Here is a 21,406-nt window from a genome sequence, read left to right on the forward strand (position 1 = left end):
GATCTAATTTTGTTTTTCCCATCCAAAAAGGACATGCAATTCAGGCAACCATGAAACCCTGGGACATCCAATTCTTTTTGGAGCATCTAAAAGTTGGGATCGTGTATGAAATAGATAAATTTCGTGTTATCCGCAACAGAACGTCAAGCAAAATTGTCCCTCACGATGCTATGCTTGAGTTAAACAAAAACACTAGCATAGTCCCTGTTGAGAAACCAAATCAAGTGATACCAATGCATTGGTTTAATTTGATTGAATTTGATAACCTTGACCAAAGAGTTAATAAAGATGTACACCTCACAGGTAAATCGTCTAATTTTGACGATTGTCGTTATTCTAAAATCATTGTTCTTAGTTTTTAACTTAATAAGCTGGTTCTTATAATTGTATCGTATGTAGATGTTTTTGGTTGTCTAATGGCTTTACAACCAATTGAAAACATCACTGTGCAAAATATTAGACTTGAAAAAAAGCGAGACCTCCAACTTCAAAATACTAGGTAAACCATACTTCTCTTAAACTATAATTACATGTTTATACATATATACCCATATAAAAATTACATAAATAGTTTTGACTCTGTTTTGCAATTGTAGAGGTGAACAAGTTACAGTTACCCTGTGGGCAGAAACTGCAACAAACTTTCAAGAAGATGCACTAAAATCGCTTTCACCTCCTGTCTTCATTGTTTTGACTTCACTCAAAGTGAAGAAATATAAAGGTTATATCTTAACAAAATCTAAATGTTATCGCTTTTCTTTTGTATTTATAATTGTTTTCTTTGTATTTATAGGAAAACCTGTTCTGGGAACCACATGCTCAACGGTTTGTATTTTCAATCCTGATATCCCACTACTTTCAGAATATGAACAAAAGTGAGTGCACAAATCTTATTTAATATTTATTTTCGTTTTTAATTTTATAGTCTATATTCTTGGACCTAAAAATTTGAAACTCAGGTTTGAATACCTCAAAACACCCATTGAAACTCTACCAACTTCTGCTGAAAAGTATGGGAAAAGTACTACTATCGTTGATTCAGAACAAAAGACAATTGCAGAATTGCTTCTTCTTGATCCGACATTAAACAAGGTCAATCCACCATCACTAAAGTATCTCATATTTTGTCAATTGTATTATGCAACTACTTTGCAATTGATTGGTTGTTGTAATTTGGAAATCACATTGTTTCTTAGTCTATACTGTGTTGTGTATACAAAGTGTCATGTTGTTTGTTTGTTTCTTCATTTATAAGCTTCAACACAAAAAATTAAACAATTTATATTTTGTGATTCAATATACATTTTCCAAATGTCATTTCATGACCAAAATCTGTATTCTACTTTATATTTTGTGTGTAAATGCATTTTATAGGGTGCAAATGTCATGTTTGTGATTTTGTTCTCAAAATGTCATTTGTATTTGAAAAGTTTATATCATACCAGAATACAAGTTTCATGTGTCAAGCAACAATTGTCGATTACGATCTGACAAATGGATGGTGGTACAAGTCGTGCCCGTATTGCCACAAAAATGTGAGAAATACAAATGGAACCTTTCAATGCTTTGAGCATGGGCTGCTCAAAAAAATGCCTGAACCATGCTAATTTCCTAATTTCTTCTTTCTACGTTGTTTACATCTCTTTGCAATCAAAATTTTGTTTTTATTGCAAATTTTTTAAACTGCAAAACACATCTCATGACATCTTCATCTCTTATTTAGGTTTAAGATGAATTTTATTGTGGATGATGCCACAAATCAACTCAACTTTTTAGTGATTGGAAGGACTGCTGAAAAACTTTTAGGTATTTCTTGCCACTCTTTGGTCATAGAAGAAGGCTATGATGACTCTTCTGTCTTGCCACCACAGCTCCAAAAATTGGTTCACTGCACAAAAAAATTCCTGCTCCGTTTTGGAAATCAAAACAATGAGTTTGGCAACACCGACTTTGTTGTTCATGGAATAATTGAGGAACAAACATCAGTTGAACCAAAACTTAGTTCAATTGTATCACGTACACTTGCTAAGAACATTGGAAAACAAGTTATTGATGCAACAACCCCTCTCCCTTTTACTACCCTTGAATCCCAGACTCAACAAATCCAATCAGCTGCAACAAACAAGGGTGTAAAAAGAACACTATTTGTTGAAAATGAACCTTCAAAAGCTCACAGGTTAATTTTTCCTTTTCAAGTAATGTTGGTATTTCATTAAACAAAAACATCATGTATGCACTTTATAATGCTCATTTCCATATTTTTTAAATTTGACATGTATTCACAGCAAACATGATGAGGGGAGCGAACCACTGTCTACTAATTCAACCAGAATCTCAGCAGAATTCTCTAACTTGGTTGTCCCAAAAGTTGAACCTGCAGACAAAAGTCCGATCAGTGCTTTAAGAAGTAGATCACAGGCAAAGAAAATCAAAGACAGGTATAATGACATATTGTTTACAATAATCTATGCCAACTTGGACAATTACTTACGTTTTTGTTCTATTTTGCTGCTCAGTATTGGAGATGTTCATTCGCCAAAGAAATGAACTATGGAAGACATCGTGATGGACTACTGCAAAGGATCAAACATATATATTTTTTGCTCATCCCACTAACATGGACATATACTTTTTGCGAATTCGACTACTAAAGTCAACTAATGTACATACCATAAAAACATGTTTATTATGTTTTGCAACTGTTGGAATGATACAAACCCCTGCAGAACATGTATTTTATCATGTTGTATGAACAAACAAAATATGTGTAAACTGCATGGTACTTCAGTCTCTAATGCAAAGACACTATATTTCGTCCTTGCAACTATTGTCAACGTAAACTTTCATTCAAGTAATTTTGATTGCATACTGACTCTCAATATTGACTTAATACATAAGCAATGTAAATGAAATTACTTTTTCTATAGATCAATTCACCCATATCTTGCTTTTTCTTTCATTTGGAGCTAATTGTATAAATATGTGGTTTTGTAAACGTTACTCATGTTAAACATACGTTCTCTAACTTGCTACATTTATGAATGCAATTATATTACTAAAACATTTTCAATCAATTTTCTATGAATATTATTCATCATCTAAAAACCCGCAGCAAAGCGCGGGCATTCATCCTAGTAAACTACTAAAGCACACTTGTAAATTGTAATTGCATTTTAAAAAGTAATAGTAACTTAAATGAAATGGGTCACGTCTCAATCTAAAAATTATTATATTATAATAATAATGAGTATATATCCATGCCTTGAAAATGCATCCAGGACTCTCTGATCCTTTCCATTAAGGCCATAAAATGAGGCATTTGAAATTTGATTTAATGGTTAAAGTTATTATAACTTTAAAGTGAATCCTTATTTGTAGCCGTTGGATCAAATTTTAAATGTTCAGATTTGTGGTCTTGGTAGACTTGGTGTAATGGATTCGGAGAGGATCCCTTTCCTAGGACTCCAATCCACCAACACCGAGTTGTTTATGGGAATTGGATCCCATCCGGATCCACTTTGTGGGGATCCTAGAGATCATTGCATCTTAGTCATTTATTGTGTATCATGTGGTAAAAAATTATTTGATTTTTTTTTTAATTTAAAATTAAACACAAATAGCATTTGACAAAAACTGATCGCACGATATACGATGAATGACTAGAATGTAAGGATCCTAATCCAAAGAGAATCCTCTTTCGTTTATTAGCAACTTCACAAGTCGATTCAAATTGTGGGGACTGCCTGATTGATATATAATAAGAAACAAAAACGTGTGACCGGAGGTAAAGAACGAGCTGGCCATGGCGTAGTCAAACTATTATATCTCAAATAAAATTTGGAATTCCACTACAAGAGTAGGCATACGAGTTTTATGAAAAACTATCGTTATAAAGATTCTGCGAAATTTAATCGTTAATTTTTCAGATTATTTGGTGATATACATCATAAAATAAAAATTGCAAAATTTTTAAGACTTAATTATTAGAAAGAGCAATGATTTTTTAATTTTATTTTACTCCAATGAAACTGAATCAAATTTTTTTTTTATTTTTTTATTTTTTTAAGTCGAGCGATAGCGTCAGCAAGTTAGATGTTAGATTAGCTATTGACGAGATTCGAAACCACGCCGTCATGCAAAGTTACAATACCTTTTCACCACTATGGTAAAGGGCCACCTGCAATGAAACTAAATCGATTGTTTGATCATAATCTCCTTGGCTCCAAAACCAGGTCAGTTTGTCTCACTATTATACCATTGCGAAAAGCCTAACACAATTAATGAAACGAATCAGACAACGCACCAACAAATCCAACTTCTAACCAAATTAATTAGTGTTAATGCCAATAAAAGTCTAGGATAAAAGCCAAAACTGTATGCATTGGTGTGCTAGGCGTGCCATTATTGGCTCATGCCAACATTACATAGTTAAGTATTACTTACACCACAAGTTATCTTGTTTCTAATCGAAAAATGTGACATCGGTGGGGGTACTAGAAAGTCTTAATTATTATATATGCCTTGTAAGCTAAGAGATTAGTATAATTCTTAGTGAATTACCAATAATCCAAATATTAATTGAATAAATAAGCTGGTTTCAATCGATTCATCTTGAACTGTTTTGTTTATATACACTAGCATATGGGCACATGTGTGAGAAATTATTTTATTTTATTTTTTGAAATAGAAGGAGAGAGGAAGTGAGTGACAGAGAAGGTGGGGTGGGAAGTCTTTTTTTTTTTTTTTTTTTTTTTTTTTTTTTTAATATTAATTAGAGATATGTTAGGATTATATGTAGGTGAGGCTTTGAAAAAAAAAACAGAAAAATTTGATTGTGTGAAATTACGTTTCTGCCCCATATTTCTTATTCATGTTCTGTTTTAATTAGATTGTTTAAAATTGTAAATAACAAACTAAAACATACAATTAAATGTTAAACAAAGATGAATTAATACAGGAATGACATTAATTGATTTTCAACTTTAAAGACCAAACTGATGTGATGCGTCAATTTTAATGACTATTTAGGATAAAAAAAAAATATCATACAATTTTTATTTCTACCGTGTGTAATCTAAGGAATCTTAACAGAAAAAAATATATTAAAGAAATGCGGGAAAATAAACCAAACCATGCAAGCTAACTTGCTTCAAAATCTTTCCAGATCATAACAAAAATAATAAAAGAAAGACTTGTATTCATAATCTTTCCAGATCTTCCAGATTGATGGGTGCAGCGTTTGAATTGCCGCTAGATGCTCACCTGTCGGCGTCTCTCTCAAATTTCCATCAACATCTGCACACACAAAAATGTCCAACTCCTGCATTATACTTGCACAAAAATGCAGCTGAAGACTATGGCTCTCCATTCCCACAATGCTCAAATCAAAACCCATCACCCCAAACTCTTCTCTCACCCTTCACTCTTCACCTCTCTGCCAATCAAGTATTTGCTACGAATATCAGCCGTCGACTTTTCACGTTTTTGCATCGAAGAGTGATCGTCGCAAGAGCTCTATAACTACATGCATTGGCGGGAGTGCCCCAAATAACAGTAATGTGGGTTTGGTTGGGAGAGGAGAAGAAGAAGGAGAAGGAGAAATTAAAATCTGGGGGTGAAGATGAAGAGAGAGAGGAGTTGGCGGAACATATCATATGGAAGAAATGGAGAGGTCCCGCCACGGGGTTGTGGATTTCTGGAACGTGATGAGTCTCATCTGCACGGCCATCACTGGCCGGGGCAGCTCGACTGAGCTTGCTGCTCTCGGTAAGGATGAGTTCTACTACTACAACTACTGTTTTAAACTAGCTTGTTGAACTATTGATGTTTTAGTATATGAACTTTCTTTTTTAAAGACTGAATTTGAATTTTGGAATTGAGAAAAAGGGTTCATCAATTTGATTGTGGTTTTGGATGGGCAGGTCCTGGAACACTGTTTTGAGATAACACGAATTGTTTGTTCATGATCCTTTCAATTGCAACTTCAAATATGGTTGCCACAGTGCTCGCCAAAAGGGTTCGTTTCTTCGCTGGTGTTCTTGTTTTCTGTAGTGTGATGTGATCAATTGTTATAAGCATCATTCTGTACTTACTGAGGCATGGATGGCATCAATTTGATACACATATTTACACGCAAGAACACATGTACATCCCTTCGTACAGGGCTTTCGAAAAAGCTGCTATGCAAGAGTTACTATGAAAGTGTAGTTTATTCTGCATTTTCTACGATTACAGAATTATTGTATACCGCATCGTGCATTTTTGAAACACTACTGCGTATACACTAGTAATAAGTAGTTTGTTGGTGTTAAATTTTTTGAGCCTTGTCTTGTACTTTTGTTTTTGTTGTAACATGAATTTTGCAGTTTCTTAGTTCTCTTCTTAATATGTGCTTCTCTCTTTCGGCTTACGTTTTTTCCATGTTAGTACTACTGTACTAGTGCAGGATAAAAATGGATAAAAATGAACTGCAGCATCAGATATCTATCTTGCTCTTTGTGGGTTGACTTGGCGAACTCTGATGCTTTTGTTCAAACAATTCCTTGGTCCATGGGCACTAACCGGTAATCAAGGCTGGTTCAACTTGTGGTTATATTTATATGACACAGAGATGGGCTTGTTAAATTAACTTGTTTGTAGTTTTGTACCATTTTAGAGTTTGCACAAAAAGAATAGGCCATTAGTGGCTGATGAATTCTCTGATGTTAGTTTATTCAGCTTCTGCCGGACCCAAGAATGCGCATATTATACCTGCAGGAAGCAAATATGTTCAGGTTCGTTTTGTTTTGGACAAATCCTTACTCGGTTAAATAAATGTTGCTTGTTCCTAATTCCTATGCATAGAAAGTTTGATAGTTCTTCGTTTTGTAAGGTACCATAATGACAGAGTGCATAACCGTTGAATGTTTTCTGTTCTTTAGCTTTGGTTGTGTGGAATCTCACATATAACTTTGAGGGATTATATGAAAAACCTTCAGTGCACTTGTCCAAGCAGCTTGTTATATAGATATTCTGACAGTAGATTTGGGGATTAACTAAGGCCACCTGTTCACTCAATTTTTCTGCAGTCCTGTTAACTGAAGATGTACTTTCGGTCAGTAGATTCGGGGGTTAACATGGCCTGCGATTCTTTTTGGATTGGCTGCTCAAAGTGCAAGGTGTGATGACTTTCATCTCTCCTGCATCATCGATCATCTCTGCAAGAAACTACTATATCAATCGCGTTAAGCCTCATAGTGGCATGCTGAATCTGATATCTTGTATTTCAACTTCCTAGTTTTGACTACTTCTATGGCCTCCGCATGCTTATCCTATACATATTTACCTCTTTTCCTTTGATAATTATGAAATTGAGGTTCTTATTGCTAAAACTACTTTCATGTTTCCTCTTCTATTCCCTATTCCCAGTCTCGGTATGAAAGATTCACTCGGACCTTTAAAGGCTCTGGTGGTTGCCAGTGCAGTGAACGGCAGTGGTCATGTAGTCCTCTGCAACTCGTTACACTATGGTATTACTGGTGAAGAATGGCCACAAATGGCATCACAAGCCGGATAAACATTTCCATATTTAACGTATCTCTTGTCAATACATTTTTAACAACTCAGTGTTTTACACATACACATTATATGGTGCTGCCGCTGATCACCATGTGTTCCAGATTGTTTTTGCTTATACGATGATTGAAGCTCTGAAGAACAAAGGATTTACTGCCTTTTCCATCTCCGTTCCATCGTGTAGTGAATTTCTACAAATATTTGGGATTGCGAGTTAGTGTTTATAACAATGTTCTCAACGGTGATGAGTATAGGACTCACTGTGAGTCCAGCAAACATCAATGGCTGAGGAAAGCGTCACACACGATTGACGCTAGCTTTTCCTTATGCATTGACAACTTGTATTTCTCTTGACCAATTTGTCAGGTTTTCAATGTAGAATATATAAGTGCTTCCTATTAACTGTGTACATAATTTTGGCGTTCAAAGTTGCCATTTGATAGCTAAACATTGCATTAAGATGAGATTTCAGTTTAACACAATGTACTTTTGATTTGAAAAATGATGAATACAGATCCAGAAAAATACATGAACTACACCAGCCCCGAAATAAAACTCGCAGTCAGAATCAAGGGGTTCCAATCCCATTACCAGTATTTTCGGAATGAGAATGGACCAGCATCCAACAATATGCAAAAGAGACTTGTAACTCAGTCAAGTAAAACTAGACTCTCGTTATACACATCAATGTATCTGCTCAAGCCATAAAAACTCAGTTCGATTCCTGTATACTTAACCTGTTGTGATTTAGGATCATATAAAACCAACTCTCGGGAATGCCAGTTTTCTTTTCTTGCCGCAAGATGAACTTCATCCTCTGTCGTAATGCCTAGCGCCCACGCAATCTCTCCACTTCGTGGAAGAATAATTGTGCGAATCATTTTCCAAGTATCCCTTCCCAGAACCCATATGTCACAGTACCGATCATTCACATTTTGTCTTAGATGAAACAAAGAGAGATTTCTTGAGTACATGAATACTAATTGCATTACTAGTTGTCTTGATCACGCTTACTAGTCTTTCAGGAAGCGTCATGGTCTGGAAACTCTCGCTGCGCAGATCAAATGATAGGATCGAGTAGCAACGTGGAGAGAAATCCTCAACAATCCAATACACAACTCCATTTAAGCATGCACTTTTATCCTGCAAATAGGCATTATGTGAAACCGGGGGAACAGATGACCTGATTCTTCTCCAAGAATCCAACTTAAGGCTGTAAACCTCAGCTTCGCAGATACTCTCTGCGCATCCAGCCCTCACAATTTGCACAACTTTATAATCGTTTTCTCAATGATCGAAGCCAAACCCGAGTGTAGTGATAGCGAATTGCGTGCAACAAATGAGGCATTTGAAGTCTCTTCATTTTTCTGATTGACGGATTCCATAGATACATACAATTGTCAAATGTAGCATCAGATATGCAAACCAAACCAGTGCATGAACCGAAAACAGAGAAACCGGAACTGATCAAGTCCCTAGGAAGTTCAAAATCCAAACACTTGACATATGTTTGAGCACAAAAGAGTGACAAACACTTTGCATTGCTAGTGCTGATAAGTAGATAACCACCATAACCACCAGCACTTTTCCTGGCATTCCAGTCGAGATGCGCGCTTACAAAACTTGGGCTGCTAATTAAAGCGCTCCAAGATTTGCAAACGCGTCTCGACTGCAACAGAGATTTCACATGCAATCTTGCAAAGATTTCGAAAAAGAGTGCAAGGGGTATGCGTTTGAACATGTTGTAAACAAAACAGTATACAAAACTCGAGTCCTTTTACCAAAACAAAAAGTGCTTTCTGAAAAAGCATTTCATTTACGAAAGTAGAAGAAATGCCTCATTGATTTGATTTTATGGAGAGAAGAGGCAATGGGGAAAAGAGGAGGCGAGGAAGGATGTGAATACTAGTTGGCAAATGAAGTTATCTCCCTCCATGCCAAGAAAGCAAAGGAGATCTCAGAACACATGGCTGCCATGTGGCGGTAGTGGGTTGTTTTTATTTTTTATTCCAAGATAATGGGTCACTATTCCAAGCATTTGGAGTGTAAAACTTTACTTTTAATTTATTTTTATGGCGTACGATAATAGTCACAACATTAACATCTCGTGTTTACCCATACCATGTAGATTTAATTTAAACTTATTATATTAGCACCCTAAATAAATATCGTTGAATACACCTAACCGCCAAAGAAGAACACGAAAAGGCCGCAATCCTTCCACGAGGCACCAACCCGGTTCACTTGAACTTGGACCAATACAAACCACTCGCCTTCCATCATCCTCTCCTCTCCTGTCAGCTTTTTCTTTCATTTTCCCGACTTTCTCTCCTTTATTTTCCCAAGTTCCGCACTTTCCCGCAAAGTGAAAAAACAAATACAAAGAAATGCAAACCAAAACCCTGGTAGCTCACTCTCCTCTTCTCCTCCAAAACCCTACTCGTTTCTTCACAAACCCACCACATTTCTATTTCACCCCACGCATTAACCACACACCACCTGGCCTCCCCAAACTCCACTTCTCCACCCCATTACGCCGCCGTAACCGGTTCGCAACCGCCTGCATTGGCGACGGGGTTCTTATCGGAGACAATGGGAGCCATGCTTCTCCAGTATCTGAAGAAGTTGAAGTTGTGGAGGTTAAGAGAGAAGAATTGGAGAGTAAGAGCACATGGGATCAGATGAAGGAGATTGCAGTGTTTACAGGACCCGCCACTGGTCTTTGGCTGTGTGGCCCACTTATGAGTCTCATTGACACAGTCGTCATTGGTCAGGGAAGCTCAATTGAGCTTGCTGCTTTGGGTGGGTACTCTATTATTCTGCTTCACTTGTTCTTTTTATTTGGGTTTTATTGATTTATTACTTTCTTTTTTTGAACAATACGATATATATATATATATATATATATATATATTCTAAACTACTCTAATGTACAGAGAAGAGAATTCGAACTTAGCGATGGGGCGGGCAGATTGTCCCGACCAACTGGCCTAACCCACCTCCGCTTTTTCTGTATTGGTTTAACTTATGGATGCTGAGTCTGTTTTCTGCTATTTTTCTAGGACCTGGAACTGTGATGTGTGATAGTCTGAGTTATGTGTTCATGTTCCTTTCTGTTGCAACTTCAAATATGGTTGCTACTGCCCTTGCTAAAGGGGTTAGTTTCTCCTCTTGTCCTGATGCTTATGTGACATTATGGTGAATCAATTTGTATGCTTGTGTTGATTGCGAAAATGAGTTCGACGCTCCTTTTCCATGTTTTTGGTACATTTCTTTTGCCACATTGATTCAGAATATGAATTTTCTTCGGCAATGGTGCAACTTGCCAGGAAATTAAAAGGATTCTAAGAATCGTATTATGTATTGTACAGAACATGAAGGTATGAACTTTCTTAGGCTGAAAACAACAGAGGGATTGGTTGCCAGATTAGGAAATATTGGAATGCCTGCCAATAAATCCATAATGTGTGCTTTTGGATTCTTGTGCTAGATCATGTGCAATATTAATCACCATTTTCTCTTAGCATGATTTTGTTATATTGTCTGACTATCTAGTATTGGTGCAGGATAGAAATGAAGCTCAACATCACATATCTATCTTGCTCTTTATCGGATTGACATGTGGCTTCGCAATGCTTATATTTACAAGATTCTTCGGTTCATGGGCATTAACTGGTAAGAGGGACTGGTACATGTTTTCTATATATTTACATTAAAAGAAATATCGGGTGCTTGATTTTGTTTGTTGTTATCTCATTAATGCATTTTAGCAAACAGTAAATAACAAGAGTTTTATGAGTCTGTAAAAGTAGCATAGATGAGTCATGACTAATGCAATTCTGGTTTTTCAGCTTTCAGTGGACCAAAGAACGCTCATCTTATTCCTGCAGCAAATACATATGTTCAGGTTTCTTCCTTTTTCTTATTTAGGCCATTTATATGCTATTTTCTTTGAGTTGGTTACTCATTTTTCAGAAGATACTTTCCTTTAAATCAATTACCTGGTCGAGAAGTGTTGAATATCAGAGAAATTTTGTTTTGTTTGTTTGTTTTTGTTAGAACTTGTTTTCTATGAATCATTAGAAGGTCGCATATACTTGGAACAATAATAAGCTAGACTCTGCATTTTCTTATCAAGCTATCCTTCCCCAGGAGGTTCTTTTTTGGTATTTTCCTATTGCCATTTTTCATATTTCTCATTTGTTAGGTCCACATTAATACTTGTGAACTAGGTTCTAAACAACGTATTTGCAACGTTAGTTTCTTCATGAAAAAAAACCAGTAATTGCTCGATAATATCTTGTTAGAAAGACAATTTTTTCTTAATTGGTTGTTTTGATATTGCATGCATTATCTTCATGGCTGACTGTTAGCTAGTGTCTATCATCTTACGAGAATAGAGTATGGTATAGATCAACCGAAGAGGTATGCATTAAAGTATTTGCCCCAAGGAGGAATCCTAGAATTCCGTATTGACGTGTCCTTTGCTCTTTTATGACTGGAAAATAGATTTGTTACCATTTGTCCTATACTCTTGCACATAATTTCTTTTCAATGGCTTTGTAATTGAACACGATATTTTCTGTTGGTAGATACGAGGTTTGGCGTGGCCCGCAGTTCTTATTGGTTTGATTACTCAGAGTGCAAGGTTAGATATTTCTTCTTCTCTTCCCATTCATTAGTACGGCATAGCTGTGCTCTTTGTTCAAAATCATCGAAAACTATACAACAATGAATATTGTTAAGTCCAAACATCTTTTTTGGGATATTAAATCTATTGGTTGAAAAGAATTAACTGCCAGAGAAAGTAAGGCAATATGTATGCACTAGAAATTCAAATTCCAGCAAGTAAACATGACTGATTATATGAACTAGCATGTCAAAATTAAGTGTGAACAAGCACTCTTGTTTATTGCCTAAGTAAATGCTCTCTGGCATTCACCAAAAAAAAAATGTAAATGCTCTCTGGCTTGTCCAAAACAAGTATAAGGCAAGCATTTATGTTTGACTCGAAGACTTATTTGTTGCCCAAGGGAAAGTTATCTCTAGCAGGGGATTTTAAATACTGAGGTTAATGAGATTGTAAGCAGCTGTGAGTTCATGTTCGTACTCTGATATTGTCAATATGTTTCCCAGTCTTGGCATGAAAGATTCATGGGGTCCTTTGAAGGCCTTGGCGGTAGCCAGTGCTATAAATGGCATTGGTGATGTAGTCCTGTGCAGTTTTTTAGGCTATGGTATTGCGGGTGCAGCATGGGCAACAATGGTGTCACAGGTGTGTGGGACATGCATCATAATATGTCATATAACGTTTGAATATTTTATTATATGTTCTTGACTCGTTAATTTCCTCTTTTATTTCTATTTACTGGTATGGTTTTAGGTTGTTGCAGGATATATGATGATTCAAGCTTTGAACAATAAAGGATATAATGCATATGCCTTCTCTGTTCCCTCGCCCAAAGAACTTCTAATAGTATTTGAGCTTGCTGCTCCAGTGGTTCTAACAATGATGTCGAAGGTTTCAGTTTTTCCAATTATATTTCTCTATCTATTCTCATGTTTTAACTTCATCGTTCATTTCTTCAATACTCTCACAACTGCCGGGGAGACTCTGGGGAGCACTTTTGTTAACCACCCTCAAGTGATGGTGAATATTACCACCACATTAATTGCCGTTGGATGAGCTTGATTAAATTTGTGTGCTACACAAATCTCAAAATTCAAATCCAACGGCAATAATATGGTAGTAATGCTCACCACCACTTAAGGGTGGTGACCGGAAAAAAATGCTCTCTAGGGTGTACGTGTTAATGCTCCTGACCACAATGTTGGCGTCACATTCACAACGACGAGCCTCAACACATTGTGTTCGAAAAACAATCAAATCAATCTATAGTACATTCTATAAATTTAATAACTGAACACTATGACGGACTTACACTGTTTTTGTTTTGTAAACAAAACATATATATTTTTTTTATTTATGGGCACGATATCAATAACCAAACAAACTTGATCACCAAGTTCAACAAATATATACCATAAATTAAGCAACCAGTAGTCTACTGATCTATTAGGGAGCACCCAAACAAAAGTTACGCAACCAAGAAGCAAGGATGACTATTGGTTAAGAGTATTATTATAATTCTAATGTACAGCTGTCTGGAAGAAGGAACCATTTTCTTTCAAGAAGACTAGGTCTTTAGAATTGATTCTCTGATACTATTTAAGAGAAAAGAAGAGAGTGAGATGCTTTAATCATAACTTTGATAAGGATTTAAATGGAATATACTCCTAACAAGTAATAGGATACTAAGCCATATGTTATAACTTACTTAGAATCCTATCTACAGGTGGCTTTCTACACTCTCATTGTATACTTTGCAACATCAATGGGAACAAACATCATTGCTGCTCATCAGGTTAGTTGTGGTAAACTTGTAATGTTAGTTGATTACTCTATTTGGAGATAAGTGACGGTTATTTTCATAGATGAGTAATGACTTACCTGACTTACCATTCACTCACCAGGTCATGATTCAAACATTCTTCATCTGCACGGTGTGGGGTGAACCTCTCTGTCAAACTGCACAATCATTTATGCCTGAGTTGATATATGGAGTAAAGCGTAGTTTGCCTAAGGTTTGTCATACTGCAAGTCTATTTGTATGATAACATTTAACCTTGATATTGGTTGTATTTATTGTGATATGAAGAGTTTTCATGTATATTCTGTTCTTGGTTGTATTGGTGGAGATTTGAAGAATTTTCATGTGTATTTTGCTCTTGGTTGATGGTTGAAAATTTTCTTTTAATTTTTCATGGATACTTCGTCTCTTTAGAGTCTAGAATGGCTTGGATTGGATAATTCACTAGATTTAACGAATGTTGAATGAACAATGGATGCCCACTTGCATATTGTGTCAAAGTGAAGGTAGAAATGAAGCCATGAAGAAATCATTTCCCTCCTTATCCTACTATTTTGTGGGAGATAGGAGAGATAAGCTTTGTTCATCACTAATCCATCTTCTTCCTACTTGGACAAAAGATGCAAGTGGTGATCCTTTTATTCATTCAACATTCTTTGATACCAGCGAGGTGTCCAAATCCTAAACAACAAATGAGGCTTTTTTTGTATAGAATACTCTGCTTTTGATGAATATAATGGGGGTGATGGCTATTTTGTTTATTTTCTTCTGAAAACTTTATGACATAAAACAGGCTCGGATGCTGCTCAAGTCACTTGTCGTTATTGGAGCTCTACTTGGTTTGGTATTAGGAATTGTGGGAACATCTGTTCCATGGTTTTTTCCTGGTATATTTACACCCGACCAGAAGATCATACAGGAGGTTGGCTCTCTATTTTTATTATTCGAACTCCTTACTGTCTTTCTACTTATAATTTCATCTGTGGACATTACTTCTAAGTGGCCTTGTGGTATCTGGAGCAAGGGAAGATTTAAGTTGGGTTTTGTCTCTACTTTGTAAGTTGTCAATCATTCAATCGTACCTACAGCTTTCCACCAAATCACATGATATAAGTAGACTGTGAGTTGTGACAACTGCTCCCAATTGATACCACCATTTATTCTTCAAAGGCATTTAACTTTTGAGCTCCAAATATCTGTATGTACGTCTGTGTGCGTGTGTATGTTATTTTGATTATTTCCCAGGGCTTCCGTTGATCTTGAAACATTGTAATAACTGAGTGAATACTTTCTGCAAACATTTTTACTATTGATTCTCTATTATATGTTAACGCAGATGCATAAAGTGCTGATACCATTTTTTTTGGCATTGGCCGTGACACCGGCTATTCTCGCATTTGAAGGAACATTGCTGGTATGCTTGATTTTATCTTCAGTGATGATTTTTCATATGTTCTTATGGTACCCATGTCATGTCATTGCATATCTTGTGCCTGTCTTGGAACAACGATAGTTGAAAACTGAGTCATGTCTGTGCTGTGTTTCCGGTGGAAGTAATAGACAGTTAATCCTGTTTACATTGATGGGTTTGCAGTAGATAAATACCATGGAATAGACCCGTTCATCTTGTTGATGAAGCTCTTAAGGGTTTTAATAAATCTAATAATCATGTTAATTTTTTAGGACAAGGGAAGCAGTTACCCCAGAAGTAGAGATAGTAATAGTTCAGTTCTTTTGGGCCCTATATTTCATAATCTCGCAAATCTTTTCTTCTCTTAGCCGTTCTGGAACATTTTTGTACTGCCTGAATTGGAAGTCATGGATTTCGTTTGTTCTTTAAATTTGAGTATCGCAGCACGAAGGCCAACCTACTTAACAAGATATAGAGTTTTGCAACTGTTGTTTTACTTTCTGATTATCAAATCCCAAATTAAGCTTGCTTTCATAAGACTATAATTTGTAGTTCAAACTTGCGTTGCTATTTTGTTCTTGGTTTTATGTATTTACTAGAGTTCTTTTACATAATAGGCAAATTACTTTTTGCTTTATTGTAAGTGTACTGTCTTTTTTTTTTCAGGCCGGACGAGATCTAAAATTTATTAGTCTGTCAATGAGTGGATGTTTTAGTTTAGGTGCACTTCTACTGCTGGTGAGTATCTCTTGTTATTTTCTGGTGTATACTTCAAGAGTGATTAGTTTTTCATTGTTTATACATATAATTTCACCATCCCATTTTTTCTTTCACCAGTTTGTTAGTAGTAGAGGATGTGGTTTAGCAGGCTGTTGGTGGGCACTGGTAGGATTTCAATGGGTAAGAGCACCATCTTTGTTCTAGCGTCTTGTATTTTCTGTTTCAACTTATCTGAGTATTTCACCCAAAAGAAAACTTATCTGAATACAAACTTTCACTTTCAGGCTCGGCTTTTTCTGTCTTTACAGCGCGCTACATCCACCAACGGCATACTTTACTCTGAAGATACGAGCCGGTATCAACAAGAAAAACTCAGAGCTGTTTAGGTCCAGAATCATATAAATGCATGAGATAAACGGTGAAATCTTGGTGAAGGGTCAAAATGCAGTGTTACCATTTTAGGAGATACGAAATAGAGGTTGACGGTTGACACTAGTTTTTTTGTCTGCAACAAGGCCGAAAGCACGAGCAAGTTGCAACCTCATGAACAAATGAGCAGATGGAGGCAATGTTTGGCTTCAAGAAAGAATTTCTGAGCAGCTATGCTGGTTCCCTGTTTGATCAATGTTGTAAAACTCTCTGCATTATGTATCTGTCCCAAAAACACGAACTCGTCTTCACCGCAGAAAATTTCAGTGGATACCTGTTGAAAATTTGCATAATCTGGCTGGTACCCTTTAAAAATTAACAGTTTCGGTATTGTCCTACTGAAAAACCATTTCAGTGCATTCCTGGGGAAAAACTAAAAAACTTTGTCAGAGAGCTCAAGCGAAAGATCCTCACGTTTTTGTTAGTCTTCTACCAAAAACTTGTAAAATGGTAAATTAATATGTATTTTCCCCGGCGACTTGCCTCACTCTGAAGACATATGAGCCGCTTTAAATTGGAAAAACTAAGAGCTGTTTAGTAAGCATATCATGTTGGCTGTTTTAAATTGACTGAGTGTTTATATAAAAGTATTTGAAATCATTTTTTGTAAAAATACAAGTGAATTTTGTAAAAACACTTGAGTGCTTCATACAAGTATATGACTGGTACTTCTTTCAAAATGCACTTCAAGTGTTATTGGAATCCAAAAATACTTTCATTAAAAGAGTTTTCAGTTATTTTAAAAGTAATTTTAAAATACCTGCAAGTTTCTAGCAGCCAAAAATGAGTAAGGTACTCTACTTAAAGTTCCAAACATGAAGAAATGTTTTTTTTTTTTCCGTTTTATCTCCACATATAATTATCACCATAGATTTTTATTTAGTTTTACATGTTTAATTTGAAAGTGTGTTTAACTTTGTAAGATTTTTTTAGTGTGAATTTTGTAAGTTTTTTAGGGCCTGTTTGGTAGTGTACTTGAATCCAACTTTTTAAACTAAAAAACAATTTTCAAGTTTTAAGCCTTAAAAACTTGTTTGGTAGGACTATTTTCAAAAATTAAAATCAAGACTAACTCAAAAATATAGTCTATTATCTAAAAACATAAAAAAAATGAGTTTTTAAACTTAAACTCATTCCTTTCTTTTCTCTCCCTCCTCCCCTCTCACTCCAAATCTATCTCTCTCTTTTCTTCTTTCTCTCTCCTCTTTTTTTTTACCTTTTTCGTCTTTCCTCCAATCCGCTATTTTCATTCTTTAGATTCTTTTTCTCACCCATCTTCCTCTTTATCTCGTCCGATCCTCTCTCTTCTTTCTTTTTCCTTCAATCATCTCTTATTTTCTTTCCTCCTCTCTCCTCTTTCTACCTCTCTTGCAACCCCCTCTTTTTAGATCTCTTTGTTCTAGTTTAAGTCATAAGATTTAAAATTTTTAAATTGCAAACCAATCAAGTTTTTGAATCTTAAAGAAAATTGTTTTCAAGAAATTTTCTTAAAAAATGTTTTGAGAAATTATAAAAATTTTCAAATAGGATACCAAACAGACCTTAATGTTTATATTAATTTTTTTTTTTTTAATTTTGTAGATTTTTATTTTTATTTTTTAGAGTTGAATTAATCCTAACCGTTGAAATTTTTATAATCTGACGCGCCACGTGGTGACAAAAAGCTAAAACATAATTAATTCCCCTACATTGATTAAAAAAAAAAATTTAAGTCCCTCACAAAAGTAGTAACAAAAAAAAAAAAAAAAAAAAAGATTTTCAAACTGAAATAGTGTGTATAAAAAATGAGTGATAAATGTAATACTTCAAAAATTTGTTGGGTGTCAAAAAGTTTGTTGAGTAGGAAGAATAAAACTGGGCTACAAATAGAAGCTTTTTTTTTTTTTTTTTTTTTTCTTGTTAGCAAGCAACAAATGAACAAGCTAGACACGTGTGCAAAGTAAATACTTGTATTAATGTAGAATTAGAGTTACAATCTCAATTACAAAGTTTGAATCTTCTGATTCGATCTCTAGGCGGTAGAGTGTATAGTGTATGGTCGTTGATTTGAGGGTCACAGTGACTTGATCTCAAAAGAACGAATGCTGCAAGGATTTGGCTTGTGGCAATGGAGGAATCGACATGTGTAGGGGTGCTTGGTGGTTCTTCATGGGCGTGACGACGAATGTAAAGAGCTTTCTGAGTCTTTTGGGTGTGTGAGAGTGTTTAGTGGCTTAAGAGTTTGAGCGTTTGGGCGTGAGGATGAATTTTTAAGGAGCCTTTCTTTGTCTTGGAGCCTTGTGTTTATATGATTTCCAAGTCTTGGTTAAGGCTTGACTTGGTCTTGATTTTGGACTTGATTAATTGACGAAAGAACTAAGACTTGATTTGGGCTTGGTTCATGAGGACTTCATCAAATAATCTTTGATTTTATTTTTGAACAAAATAATCTTTGATTTAAATCAAATAAATCAATCACATTTCATCCTAATTGGCCATCCTTGATTTGGCATTTTAAATCAACTAATTTGTTTGATTCCAATTAAAATTAATCAAAGAAGTAATAAATATAACTCCTTAATTAATTTCAACCAAATGTCGACACTTTTCACTCTTGATGACTCGTCCAGTTTTGATAAGTCATGTGATGTGTACAATTTATAAGACATACGGCGCATGCCACGTAGCCCCGACATGTTGAGATTTTAACGTGTTGGTGAATATTTACTTCATTGAGATTTCGATGTGTATAGGAGTATTGAAGTTGTGCTCTAAAAGTCAATTTTGTAATATTAGATATTATGTAACAACTCTTTTTTAATTAATTAATAAAAGAGCAAGTTTTAATCATTCATGAGTTTGACTTTATATCATAGAGATAATACTATGAATGAATCCATGAGACTTAAGGTATGAAAATAATGTCCTAAACGAGGTTAGGGTAGGGAGACTTGTATTCCATAGTCACTTAGTCCTTAAACAAAATTCTTAGCCGTTTAGAAAGTCAACTAGACATTGAATGTCACGCTCCGATCTTGTAATAAATTCATGATCGACACGTGACGACAGAAGATACATGCTCATCAATCATGCCTCGAATTCGAATCATATCCAAAAACAACTCAATGACTCAATAACCTAGGAAACCTTTTCTTTTATTTCATGGCTGCATCTAACCTCTTTGTTAGACTGCCTACATACACTAAGGCAGGATCAAGCCATTCGTAGTTCTTCGACCCAAACTTTCTCCCCGTATTGTCCAATAGAAAAACATAGAGTTCCAAAATCACTAAATGGAACTCGACAAGCATGAATCACTAAATTCTGCGCTACTTATTGACCATGAAACAATTAGAATTGTCATTTCATCATTCACGCATATCACATTGTTTTCCAATACAATTCTACAATCACAGAAAATAATCGATCAATGACTTAAAGATGCATAATATAACTACGATGATCAACCAATAAGATCAAGTATCGATTCACAAAATTTAATAAAGCAAATCTCTCTAATTCCATACTTGAATTCCAAGTAACAACATTGTAAACACAAATGTTTTTCCTTAGTAGTTTCTATTCATAAGAATATAGGGTTCAAGTGACACACCTTGACCCTAAATGTCCATCTAGACTCTGAATCGAGATATGTTGGTCGACACTCAGAAAGTGACAAAGTCATAAAGTATAGTGATGTGGAAAATGTGAATAAATTTAAACCTAAAAGTGCCTAAATGGAAGAGTGCGCATGTGAGGGGATTGAACTCAATTCACACGTAATGTCAGAGCATAAGTAAAGTACAATAAAGGTAGGATAAGAATTATACCATTGAAGGTAACCACCTATACCAAGATTTGCCAAGAATCCTCGTCGACACGAAAGCTTTGCTACTAAAACCTGGAGGAGCGAAAAACAAGGGTGAGTGGGCCTAAAATTAAGCTTTGTAAAAACCTTTTTGAAAACATAATTAACCCTCGCCGTAAAACAAGTATAGTTTCCACATATATATACTATGTATAGTATGAAAATACTTGTCGTAGCCAGTGATATCTCAATAATACAATATGTCACGGCAATTCATAAATAATCACATAACATACGTTAATCACATAATTTCGCATAAACAAAAATATCATATCAAGTGCTCATCGACATATGATGACACATGAGTTCATGCAGAGATATTTTGACATGAACAAGACTGGGTGTAATAATTATTTACGCTTTATTATTACAATCACATGAAGATTGGTGTTATGCACATCACATACGAGTCCTAATTGCCTATAGCAATCTAGGACATGACTGGCACCTACATTGGATCCAAAGTGAGCATACGGTGCCATGTGAACATACACATAAAAGACTAGCCATGGCCTTGGCCTTGGCTCAGGCGAGTACTAACATTAGCGCAGCACACGATGACCAGATAACGTAAATATGATCATACAACGGTAAATCGATAATTATAGTCAACATAATACTATTCATGACCACAAATATAATTAAGGCATCCCATAACAATATGTATGCATGTGCATCCCGCAGGATTTAGAATAATTTCATAACTCTTAACATTACGATCTTTCTTATAAATGTTAATTTAATTATGGCAATCATGTAGAAAATTCATTGTTAAATATATATGTGAAAACTAAACAAATATATATACTATATAAAAGAAAAGACCCGCTCACAGATACTTATGAGGTTGTAGCCGCTTGAAGTATGAAAGTCGGAGTCTCAGATAGTAATCACACCTAAGTATAATATTGGGACCCATTAGTAAAACTCAACTAAAATGACTAAATTTGGGAAAATGGAGTGTGGATTTGGAATCAGGGCATTGAAATATGCTAAGAAGGGTCCCAGGCAATT

At 35.4% G+C, this 21,406-nt stretch overlaps 1 protein-coding gene and 1 long non-coding RNA gene across 2 annotated transcripts; both read left to right on the plus strand.

The window, feature by feature from the left end:
* The first annotated feature begins 588 nt into the window (after window positions 1-588).
* On the plus strand, window positions 589-1,097 carry LOC137724563 (uncharacterized). The gene is made up of 3 exons (XR_011067457.1): window positions 589-721; window positions 794-875; window positions 960-1,097. It is a non-coding gene; the product is annotated as an uncharacterized lncRNA (long non-coding RNA).
* Window positions 1,098-9,935: 8,838 nt separating this feature from the next.
* Window positions 9,936-16,833, plus strand: LOC137725471 (protein DETOXIFICATION 46, chloroplastic-like). The gene is made up of 14 exons (XM_068464163.1): window positions 9,936-10,356; window positions 10,617-10,711; window positions 11,121-11,229; window positions 11,406-11,461; window positions 12,147-12,202; window positions 12,691-12,829; window positions 12,938-13,075; window positions 13,911-13,979; window positions 14,089-14,199; window positions 14,779-14,907; window positions 15,322-15,399; window positions 16,063-16,134; window positions 16,234-16,296; window positions 16,401-16,833. Exons 1-14 carry the CDS (start codon window positions 9,942-9,944, stop codon window positions 16,500-16,502), a joined length of 1,632 nt encoding a protein of 543 aa, XP_068320264.1. The 5' UTR covers window positions 9,936-9,941; the 3' UTR covers window positions 16,503-16,833.
* Window positions 16,834-21,406: the final 4,573 nt, after the last annotated feature.

The sequence above is a fragment of the Pyrus communis genome, chromosome 2 (genome assembly GCF_963583255.1).
Source record: "Pyrus communis chromosome 2, drPyrComm1.1, whole genome shotgun sequence".
Lineage (NCBI taxonomy): Eukaryota > Viridiplantae > Streptophyta > Magnoliopsida > Rosales > Rosaceae > Pyrus > Pyrus communis.

Excerpts from the sequence above, each read along its gene's own strand:
- LOC137725471 (XM_068464163.1), top strand. The coding sequence starts at position 9,942 with ATGCAAACCAAAACCCTGGTAGCTCACTCTCCTCTTCTCCTCCAAAAC. Across the intron at positions 10,712-11,120 it reads CTACTGCCCTTGCTAAAGGG|GATAGAAATGAAGCTCAACA; the intron begins GTTAGTTTCTCC and ends GTATTGGTGCAG. Across the intron at positions 12,203-12,690 it reads TTGATTACTCAGAGTGCAAG|TCTTGGCATGAAAGATTCAT; the intron begins GTTAGATATTTC and ends TATGTTTCCCAG.